The 11605-nt window shown below is 50.6% G+C and overlaps 1 protein-coding gene across 1 annotated transcript; it reads right to left on the bottom strand.

Annotated features, from left to right (window-relative positions):
- Positions 1-9975: 9975 nt before the first annotated feature.
- LOC117640430 lies at positions 9976-10885 on the bottom strand. Its single transcript, XM_034376935.1, has 2 exons — positions 10806-10885; positions 9976-10731 (listed from the first exon to the last, which is right to left on the bottom strand). Exons 1-2 carry the CDS (start codon positions 10883-10885, stop codon positions 10341-10343), a joined length of 471 nt encoding a protein of 156 aa, XP_034232826.1. The 3' UTR covers positions 9976-10340.
- Positions 10886-11605: the final 720 nt, after the last annotated feature.

The raw sequence follows: 11605 nt of genomic DNA, 5'->3' as shown, positions 1-11605 counted from the left end.
CAAACATGACGGCATTGCGCTTAATCCAGATAAGATGGAAACAAACCCTGCTCTGAGAACTCTCTCCAAGCTCATTCTGAACAGTTTCTGGGGCAAATTTGGAGAAAAAACAATCCGACCCAAAACTGAACTGATTTATAATTATGCTAATTTGATGCAAATCGTAACTGACCCCACTAAAATAGTCCAGTCTCTTCTTCCACATGGTGAGGAGTGTCTTCAGGTCACCTGGAAACCCATTGAAGACTCTGACGAACCCCTCCCTACCTCCTCCCTCCTTCATGCGAGTTTCGTCACTTGTTTCGGCAGACTGCATTTGTATCGATATCTCGATTTGCTCCAGGAACGCTGCTACTACCACGATACTGACTCAGTGCTATTCCTCTCTCGAAATGGCGAGCCAGAGCCCCCTCTTGGCAGCCATCTTGGTGATCTCACTGATCAGATTGAGGAGGAGTACGGACCAGGTTCATTTATTTTCGAATTTTGTGCTGGTGGGCCAAAAAATTACGGCTACAAGGTCGCTGTGGGCGGCGACACCAATAATGTCAAACTCTGCATAAAAGTGCGTGGCATCAATATTAACAAGTCCTGTGACGAATTAGTCACTTACGACCAACTTAAGGCCATGGTGTTGGGAGAGAAAGAGAAGGTTGTTGTTCCCATCTCTCATCAGATTGCCCGCCTTCCCTCTTGGAAAGTCGTGACGCGACCTGCAGTCAAGACATGGCAGGCAAAGAACACGAAGCGCCGCCGAGTCGATCTCGAACGGACCGTCCCATTCGGGTACAACCCCTATGGAGACGTTGAAGACGAGGACCAGGATGTCCTTGAAGCGCTGGACCTCCTCATGGACTAACTGAGAGTGGCGTAGAACTAAAGAAAAAAATGACAAAAAAAAACAGAAAAAACTGAAAAAATGACAAAAAAACGTTAACGCTAACGCTAACGTGAAAGCAGATGATACTTATGAGCATGTTTATTGAAATGTATGAATGTGACATTTTGTCAATTTCTTTCAAAGAGTAAACACTCGGAACTCTTTTTTTGACAAATTTCTTACACATGGTAATTCATGAAAATGTCAGTTTTAGTATAACTTTTGAATATCCTAACGTGCCATTGTTTTGTGTTAAACATGTTCGCGATGACGGTTGGACACTCCGATACCACTTGTGTTGGGTATCATTTTCGTTGTTTCAACGCGAGGATGCACAATTTGGTGGCTAATCACATAAATGCTCAATACCCGTAAAAGTTGTGTTCGGTACTAGGGCAAGGCGCCTTGCGGCACGCGGCGTGTCAGCCACATCTCCAAGCGGGACCGGCCTGCCGGCGCGCCACCCGAACCCGACCTCAAGATAGATAAGCAAGAGTGGCGCACACTGCCGACTGCCGACGCGCCGCTTCTCGAGAGGGGCAGGGTTCGGGGAGTTGGGGGGGGGAGGCTGCACTATGCGTTCTACGCACTCAAGGCTCAAGTGCGTGTGTGTGTAGACTGCTGCGGGGTGTGGCGGGGCGCGGCGGGACGTGGCGTCTCGGCAGAGGATGGGGCGCGGGGGCCAGCTGCGCGATGCGTGCTATAGCAGTGTCTCGTGACGAGAGGAAGGGGAGCGGCACCGCACAACGTGAGGGACGCACTTCATGAGAACTAGATAACTGGGTGTCGAGGTCGCGCGCGCAACCCGAGCCCCCGCAGGCGCCCCGATTCATGGTGCGGCGCGCGACGGCACGGCGCGGCACGCTGAGGCCCTCCGCTCATATCTTCTCGCAGGCCAGCCAGCCGCTGCCTTGCCGGCGAGGCGCGCGGTCTCTTCTAGGCTTGCTAGGCAGGCAACGAGGCAACTGCTGCCAGGCTAGCCGAAACTCGGTACTCTCTGCACGAGAGTACAAGCACGCTGATACGTGAACGTATCATCTGCTAAAAATGAGCGCGGGGGAGTTTGCAAGCCGCCCCCAGGGGAGAAGTTATGACAGCGCCTGGCAGCTAGGCCACTACTCAGCCCCGCAGAGCATGCGCGTACGCCACATTGCCTAACGCGACGGCGCTCTCTCGTCGCCGAGAGACTGAAAACGCGCCCGGATCGCCCCGCCACGCCACGCGCCGCCACGCCACGCGCCGCCACGCCGCCCCCGCGCGCGCCGCGCCCCCCCCGCGGCCCGGCCCGGCCCAGCCCCGCGCCGCGCTGCCCCCGCGCGCGCCGCCTCCCGGCCCGCCCCCGGCCCGGCCCCGCGCCGCCCCGCCACGCCGCCCCCGCGGTCCGGTCCCGCCCGGCCCCGCGCCGCCCCGCCGCCCCCGCGGTCCGGTCCCGGCCCGGCCCCGCGCCCGGCCCAGGCCCGCGCCGCCCCGCGGCCAGGCCCAGAGTATAAAGCCTCGCTGAGCAGAGGTGCAGACATCAGTGTCACGATGTCAGCCATAAAGTATGCCACGTGTGACCTGCAGCTGATGCAGGGCAAAAAAGGAGCTTACATAGTCAAAGAGTTCTGCATTTTCAAAGCGCAGAAAAACGGCGAGTTCATTGCCACGACCACTTTTGGGCCGCCCTACACTGCCAAATCACTGAAAAAATCAGTGAGACAGCAGAATGAAGATCTGACATTCAATAAAACACGGCCTGGAATGGGAAGAAGGCGAACGTCCGTACTCCACGCTGATAAGCACGCTGGAGTGTCTCACTGCGCCATTTGCAGTACTCTACGTCAAGGGAGATCATAAAGCAAAGTTGCTTAGATCCTTGTTGCCAGGGAAAACCGTGAAAGATCTAATACACTACAAAGTACCTCCACCATCCAAACTCCCTGTCCTGTCGGCGCGTTGTCGCAACATCATTCACTCCACAACACCTTACTATGAGTGCGCCGCCAAGAACGCGCGCCGCCTCGGTTTGTGGTTGGAGTACTATTTGGCGTCACTAGAAGCTGAACAGTAAAACAGGCGGGCGGTGGCCGCGGCGCGCTGCGCCGCGCCGCGCCGCGCTGAGCCAAGAATGGTATAAAAGAGAGGGCCCCCTTGCCGTCTCTCTCATTCTCACTGCAACAATGGACTTGTCCTTTCAACACCCGTGCACGGCCCTCCTAGTGGGTGGAACAGGCGCTGGGAAAACGTTCTTCATGAAGAAATTGATTGAAAACAGAGAGGCAATGTTTAGCACAGCTTTTGAAAAAATAATTTATTTTTACTCAGAATGGCAAAGTATGTATGATGATCTGCGAACAGTCGTTGATTTCAGACAAGAACTTCCCATTCTGAATGACTTCCCTTCGGGGGAAGGGCCCAAATTACTGATCATAGATGATTTTATGGAAGAACTTAAACACCACAACAAAGAATTACTCAAATTTTACATTAAGGGATCAAGCCATCGGAATCTGTCCATTTTCTTTTTGAGTCAGTGTTTGTTTCCCGATGGGATGCGACAAATCAGTCTTAACTCGCATTACATTGTTCTGTTCAAAACTTCGCGAGATTTAGCCCAAATTCGAACGTTCTGCCTTCAAGTCGACCCCACTAACTGGCGTGCCTTGCATGAGGCCTACGAAGACGCTACTAAAGTGGGCCACACTTACATTCTGTTCGATTTTCACCCCAAACAAAGAGATCACTTGCGAATGCGCTCGCTCCTTTTCCCGGGGGAGTCTACTGTCATATACATTCCGAAAAATAAGTATAAAAGAGAGATGGAAGGTCCACTCTAGATCATTTTCTGATAATGGCTCCACGTGCACACACGCACAAAGCGCTACTTGAAGTCCTAAAGTCAGCAAAGCCAAAGCTTCGTAAGGCAATCTTACAACACGCCGATAAAGCGCTCATTTTTTCGCTCTGCGAAATTGCCGATAATTTACTCTCAGGGAACATCGCTCTCTCTGCGACCCAAAAAGCCCAACTTAAAAAGTACAGAAACCATTTCCGCCGCTTGGCACAGCGAGGGGAGGGCTGGCACGGTAAGAGAAAGTACTTAACACAGAAAGGCGGTGCTTTCCTCCCCCTTCTTTTGTCGGCCGTAGCCTCCGTTCTGCCTATGCTTTTTCGGTCATGAATCACGTCAAAAAAATGATACTTGTACCGCAAGAAACAGTGGCACGGCTACATGACACCCCCTCCCTGACGCCTCAGTCACAAATGAACAATCTGGACGCCGAAATGAAAGACATTTTGAATAAAAAGTATGCCAATGATTCGGAAAAGTGGAAACATTACAGTGAGGCCCTGTCTCGTTATTTGCATTTTGCCGAAGAGACTCGGAAACCACTGGCTCTTGAAATTGAGACGAAACCCGATGACGCCGGTGGCACACGGCCGGCGGCCGTTCGAGACCAGTTGGCTGCAGCCATACCGAAAACGTATAAAAGTCACGCACTGCGAATTTACGATTATTTGAGTCAAAATCACTCCCCGGTCACGTGGGACACGAATGGCACTCTCAGTATTGATCATTCAGTCATACCACATTCGAACTTGATCGATTCCATCTCAGACCTCACGAGAGCGAGGAAAAACTTTGCTCCAGCAGGGATAGACGCATTATGCGCCGCACTGGCACGAATGAATGTACCACTCGAATTATTAGGCAATACCACGAGACGAGAACTCATTCAGAAACTGAAGGGACAGAGCGGCGGAGGCCTGATTAAACTTCCCTCAAAAAAGACGCTTAGGAAACCAGCACTTCGAAAAACAGTGCACAAAAAGCAGCAGAAAACTGCCAAAAAATATGTCTGGAGAAATTGGTGATATTTTTCACGACCCCAGTCATCCTGCTTCCTACGGTTCAGCCTGGAAACTTTGGCAGGCCACTGGAAAAAAGAAACATGAAGTAGAGAGCTATCTTCAAGGAGAAGACGCATATACACTACACAAACCGGCGAGACGCCATTTCCCTCGGAATGTTACATACGCCGATAATATAGACGAAAGCTGGCAGACTGACTTGACTGATTTTCAGTCCTTAAAACAAGACAATCAAAACCACACCTTTGTCTTGTGTGTCATTGACGTCTTTTCAAAATTTGGCTGGGCCATTCCACTCAAAAATAAATCAGGTGCAGCCATAGTCAAAGGCTTTGAAACTTTGTTCAAAAACACGTCACGCCGGCCACTGCGACTTTTTTCAGACAATGGCACGGAGTACAAAAATAAAATTGTTCAGCAATTTCTGAAAAAACACAATATTACGTACATTGCCACAAATAATCCCGACATTAAATGCAGCATAGTTGAACGTTGGCAGAGAACAATCAAATCAAAATTGTTCAGATACTTTACAGCTACTGGAAATTACTGTTACATCGATGGTACACTAGAAAAAATTGTCCAGTCGTACAACCAATCTTATCATCGTTCCATAAAGATGAGGCCGGTAGACGTGACCCCGGAACGAGTCCTTGAAGTATATAATAACTTGTATCATAATAAATCATTTAAATCAAAGAAACCGAAATTCAAAATAGGAGATTATGTCAGAATCACCCGAGAGAAAAAAAGATTCGAAAAATCTTACACGTGGAATTGGGGATCTGAAGTTCTTCAGGTCATTCAGGTCATTCCTCATGCGATGCCGGTGTACAGGCTTCAGGACCTCAATAAAGATAAAATTCTCGGGACGTTCTACGAGAGTGAGATGCAAAAGATCACGAAGCCAGAGGTGTTCCAAATCGAATATATAGTGAAGTCAAAGGGAAAAGGAAACAGTCTGAAACATTTCGTTCATTGGAGAGGTTATCCGAAAAAAAGTCGCTCCTGGATTCGTGATTCCGATATTGTGAAAAAATAATCATGGATTTTTACGCATTTCTTCCCAGTAATGCAAGCCCAGACGTGTACCCTGACAACAAAACGTCCCATTTTAAGACTCAATTAGCCAACCGCATGGAACTCCACGGAGAGTGGCAAGCGGCCTTGGTCGAACTACACTACCCAAACACTATTGCGCAACTCACTGAGGGAGAAAACGAAATCATTTTACAAACAGATCAAATGACAGACATTTTGACAGTCAAACCTGGTTGTTACCCCACCAAAAAAGAGTTCATTTCAGCAGTAAGCGATGCTCTCGCACTAGTGGCCAATAATATCAGGCCAGGAAAATGTTTCCAAGAAGACAACGACGGCCGTATTATTTTTGAGCCTTTTTTGCCCGGAGAAAACGGAAAAGTATTTTTTTCCCCTCGCCTCGCATTACAGCTCGGCCTAGAAGGCCACGGCCCTTTCCCAGCCAATCAGAAGCTTTATGGCGTGAAGCCTGTCGACCTCTCTCTGGGCATTCCCCCGCAACTTTTCATTTACTTGAATATTCTCTCTGATCAGATAATTGGGCACATGAGGGCTCCCCTTTTACGCACGGTCCCCGTGGACACCAAAGCTCAGTACGGCACTATGTCAGTCGTTCACTGTGACCACCCGATCTACTTTGATTTATGTACCAAATCCTTTGATACCGTTCAGACCTATATAAGGGATCACGCTGGTCGTCTCATACCATTTGAATACGGAACGCTGACACTCTTAGTTCATTTTCGAAAAAAGTAACACGATGACTGTTATCACTCAATACTATCTCAACCAAGCCGGTGGAGGAGCAGGCTCAGGACCCTATTACGCCGGAGCACAGTACCAGAAAGGGTACGGTTTAGGTTCTTGGCTAGGAGGGTTATTCCGCTCCGTTCTCCCCATACTACGCAGTGGCGCCGCGGCCGTAGGGAAGGAAGCGGTGCGCGCCAGCAGTCACGTCCTTGCTGACGTGGCAGGAGGGCAGGGCCTGCGCGATAGCGCCCAGCGCCACATCCAGCAGGCAGGCGACAACCTGGCTAACTCACTCAAACGCAAAGCGGACACGATGAAGGGCTCCGGGCGTATAAAAAGGCGTAAGACCACAAGGAAAGCTCATAAAGCGAAGAGTACTCGTAGGAGAAAGATCTTGGCTCCCGACAATTACTTCAGCTAAAAAAACATGGCATTCATGCATTCAGCGTCAAGCGAGTGCCTCCGCTCAGAGCTAGACTTGTGGATGGTGCCACCCACTCAAACCGCTCTTGAGGCCACGCATTGGGTCCCCTACAAACCGCTGACTACGCTCGATTCCTCTAACACCCTCGAATTTTGCATCCCTGGGGCAGGGAGCGAATACCTGGACCCGGCACACACGATTCTCCTGGTCAAGGCCAAGATAGTGAACGCTGACGGCAGTGACATCACTGCAGCGGACAATAATGATGCCGTCCCCGTGAATTACGCGCTCCATGCACTATGGAGCCAGGTAGACGTCAGTTTGAACCAAAAGGTGATTTCTCACTCTAGTATGACCTACCCGTATCGCGCGTACATTAGGCATTACTCAATTACGACAGCTCAGCCAAACAGTCTCACATGACTCAGAGACTGTGGTACCAGGACACGCCAGGCCACTTTGATTCTCTGGACGGTGCCCAGAACCTCGGCCTGGCGTGGCGCCGTGCGCGCACAGCGCGGAGTCGCCCCTTTGAGATGATGGGCCCGTTGCACATTGATTTTTTCAATCAAGATCACTTCTTACTCAATAATGTGGAACTACGCCTGAAATTCATTCGGAATCGAGACGCTTTCTCTCTCATGTCCACGGCTGGGAATGAAAAAATAAAACTTTTAGACGCAACTTTGTATGTACGAAAAGTCGTTATTTCACCCACGATACTGCTGGCACACGCACAGGCTCTGGAAAAAGCCCCTGCCAAGTACGCAGTCAATCGAGTAGACATTAAAACAGTCACTATCGGTCAGGGACTACGTGACAAAAATATAGATAATCTTTTCATGAATCAAATGCCTCAAAGAATTGTGATTGGATTCGTCGACAACCGAAGTTTTAATGGAGATTACCAACGGAATGGATTCAATTTCCAACACTTTAACTTGAACTACTTGAGTCTAATGGTGGACGGACATCCGGTCCCCTCCCAGCCCCTTACCCCTGATTTTCAGAATGGACTGTACATGGAATCATTCAATACACTGTTCTGCGGGACAGGCGTGCACTGGCGAGACGAGGGCAATCAAATCAAATACGAGGACTACGCGAAAGGGCTTACCCTTTTTGCTTTCGACCTGTCACCTGATTTGTCTGCCAGTGAACCGCATTGGAATCTGCAACGCCAGGGGACACTGCGATTAGAAGTCAAGTTTGGTGAGGCTCTCGCCCAACCTATAAATTGCATCATTTACGCAGAGTTCCAAAATCTAATTGAAATTGACAAAAATCGAAACGTTATAGTGGATTACAACGTGTAGATTCATGGACGGAAACACACTCGGAACCATTATGAAAAAAGACAAACACGTTGCGCCGTTGTTTGAAGGCGTTTTTGCCGCAGACACACTCCCACGCCGACTACACAAGCGGCCTGCCCTTCTCATTTGCAACACAGACCCCCTGAGTAAACCAGGACAACACTGGATTGCATTTTACATAGATAAAGACGGACATGGTGAATACTGGGATTCCTACGGACTCCCACCGATAGTAAAACTGCACCGAAAATTTTTGGAGCGGCTCTGCAAAAAATGGACGTACAATCCAAAGAGTTTGCAAGCCATCGATTCCGACGTGTGTGGGCAATACTGTGTCATGTACTTAGTACATCGAGCACACGGATTTACGCTTCATTCATTTGTCAAAAAATATTTTCGAGATGATCCTATAAAAAACGATCAAGTAGTGCGAAGCATGTTTAAACGCATGTTTGCACATAAATGCAAATGCGTTTTGCCAAGTGATTCACACTCGCAGAAAAGTTGTGCAAGAAAAAAATAATTCTTTCATAAAAAAGTTTTTTACAAACACAAAAAAATTTTAAAAAGTTTTTTACAAACACAAAAAATCAAAAAAAGAAAATGTTTCTAACTCGAAAGAGAAATTTTAGTTCGGCAAAGTGGTACCCCTGCGCAGCCAGCGCGCCCAGCGCGGTGGGGGCGGCGCACCTGCGCATGCGCGGCACTTAGTACAAAATTTGACCACAAGGCGGCGCGCGCATCGCGGCGCTGCGGCATAAAAGGGGGCGCGTTCCAGCCACACGCATCAGTACGCGTACACCAGTCGCCACGATGGAATCGCTCCGCTTCATGCTCAACCACTGGAATCAGAAAGAACTGGTCGCCTCGCAAGCCACAGACACGGTTCAGATCTGGAAAAAAGGTTTCCTACAAGATGAATACAGTCTTGACGAAATCGAAGAGTTCTATCTTGAGAAAGAATGGCTGGTCCCGAAAATTACCGCCCATCTCACAGGCAAGACCGAGGACCACCTCGGCCAGTATGACCGCTTGCAGTCTCATCTCATTCATTACATTAAGCTGCGAGATAAGCCATTCGTTCTCGTTGAAAGAGACGCTAATTTCAAAGAGGTGGATGGAGTCCCACAATTCTCAACCCATCTTGGGCTCACTGCGTGGACCTCCATTTGTAAACTGGGCATGACGGTCTTCGAAGTTTTTGCTGGCCCCGAAATAGAATGGTGCTGACTACCCACAGCGCGCGCCGGGCGGCCTGCCTCCCAGGCGGCGCGCGGCACGGAGCGCGGCGGGCCGGCCTACCTCGCAGGCGCCGCCACGGGTGACATTCCAGCGCCATGCCTGGTCCAGCCTTAGGTTAGACCTCATCTTGACCTCCCAGACTTAGTTAGTTGGGTTAGAGCCCTCATCTTGAACGCCACCAAAAAAATCCAAAAAAAATTAGGTTCAGTTGGGTTACACCCTCTCACGTCCACCCCCCCCCCCACCAGTGACATTGTCCCGCCTGATGTCGGACGGTGACATTATAGTATCCTTACTACTGGCCAAGCAGGCCCTGGCTGGCTGCCGCCAGCGATCGCCGAGCCCCGCCGCCCCCACACTGTGCATGATGTGGTGCGGAGCGTGCCGGCGCCCCGGCAGGCCGCCGCGCCTGCGAGCAGGCCAAGCAGGCCCTGGCCGTGGCTGCCGCCAGCGATCGCCGAGCCCTGCGAGCAGCACAAGCACACCAGGTTCGTGGTAGCACCACCACGCCACGCTGAGGCCCGCCGCTCCCGATGCCTCCTATGCAGGGCGGTGCCTCTCGAGGCCACGGTGAGGCAGGCGGCTGGCGCCGCGGCACTGGCAAGGTCATGCAAAGCATTTCGCAGGACGATCGTTGCCCTCGTTAAAGTGCCTTGCGCCCACCGCGACTCGCTGGCAGCACCTGCCAGCCGCCCATGCTCCACCCCTCTAGGCCATCTAGCAAGCCGCCCCCTTGAAGACTAGTCTTTGCCCGGAAACGATACAGTCGAGGCCCGTAATGAATCAAGGGTTATTTGGTTTCAAGATTTTTTTATTGTAGCAACCAGAGAGAAATTTAGATTCGACGGAGGTGCCGCCACTGCCAGGGGACAGCACCCTCAGTGAGGAAGTACTGGACAAACTCCTCCCTGATAGCCTCAGCGAGGGGGCCGTCGCCTGCTCCACCCACAGGGTCTTGGGGGCCGAGGGGCTCAGGCCCATCTTGCAGCGCCTCTGCCCGCCAACCTCCCCGCACCACATTGCCCCGCCAATCTTCTCGGTCCACAAAGTCCGGCGGGGCATAGTGAGCAGCAGCCCTCTCCATCAAGTAGTTATGGAGGACTACAATCGCCTGTATGATCAGCTTGGCGGTCCGTTTGGTGGCCAGCATCGTCTTCCGGAGGAGCCGGAACCGGGCCGTCATGATGCCGAAGGCGTTTTCAATCACGCGTCTGGCGCGAGTCAACCTAAAAGAACATAAATGATTAATAAACTGTCAGAACTTTCTTGTCAGATGTAAGTGCCGAGACGCTCGACTTACCTGTAGTTGAAGATGTTATATTCATCTGCGAGAAAGGTTCCCTCACGGGCCGCATGACATTGGGGGCAAACCAGGGCCATTCAGCAGCGCCCAAAATGGACCATCGACGATTTGGCCCATTTTTGGCTCAAATGTTACCTACCCATAGGTAAACATCGGGGTAAAATTTCAGCCACCTAGGTGTCGTTTCATAGGAGTTATGGGCAATCTTAGTTTTTGACTTTTTCTCTTTAGTGGTTTTTGACCAAATTGCTACATTTTCCAAAAATCCCTCTCAAACCCACAGTTTTGCCCCTAGCTGGCTGAAAACTCGTTTCCCATCGTAAAATTGCATGAGGAATTCGATTTCAGGGCCGAAACGGACCCCTGGGCAGTCTATCATAGAGAAAAACGCCAGTTTTGACGAAAAATCACTTTATTTAAGGTTTTACGTCGGTGCGTATTAAACCTACACCCGAATCCAAACTTGGTCAACTCTATGCGGGAAATCGTACCTCACACTACCACCTAAAATAGCACGGCTCGACATTTGGGTGGTATGGGTATGGTTTGGGCGCTGCAGCCTAGGGAACTTTTCAATTATGACCAAACCAACAAACCAACAAAAACTAGCAAATTTCTCCTTACGGCGAGGTCAACCCTCCTGCATTGGCTGTTTCGGGTTCAACTGAGGCCCCGCGGCCCGCGGTAAGATATAAGTTAGAAAGGTCCTTCTTACCCCTCACTACCATCACTGACCCTCTGAGAAGCGCACTGAGGTCACTTTTGGGTCCATGGCTGCAGCCAAAATGACAGAATTG

The sequence above is a fragment of the Thrips palmi genome, unplaced genomic scaffold (genome assembly GCF_012932325.1).
Source record: "Thrips palmi isolate BJ-2018 unplaced genomic scaffold, TpBJ-2018v1 HiC_scaffold_12, whole genome shotgun sequence".
In the NCBI taxonomy this organism is placed as follows: domain Eukaryota; kingdom Metazoa; phylum Arthropoda; class Insecta; order Thysanoptera; family Thripidae; genus Thrips; species Thrips palmi.
The sequence above is the reverse complement of the archived record's forward strand: the minus strand, read 5'-3'. Positions and strand labels throughout refer to the sequence as shown.

What these genes read in the sequence shown, in the direction of transcription:
- LOC117640430 (XM_034376935.1), bottom strand. Translation starts at nt 10,885, where the DNA reads ATGGCCCTGGTTTGCCCCCAATGTCATGCGGCCCGTGAGGGAACCTTT. An exon ending in TATAACATCTTCAACTACAG is followed by an intron (nt 10,732 to 10,805) that starts GTAAGTCGAGCG and finishes ATGTTCTTTTAG; the next exon opens with GTTGACTCGCGCCAGACGCG.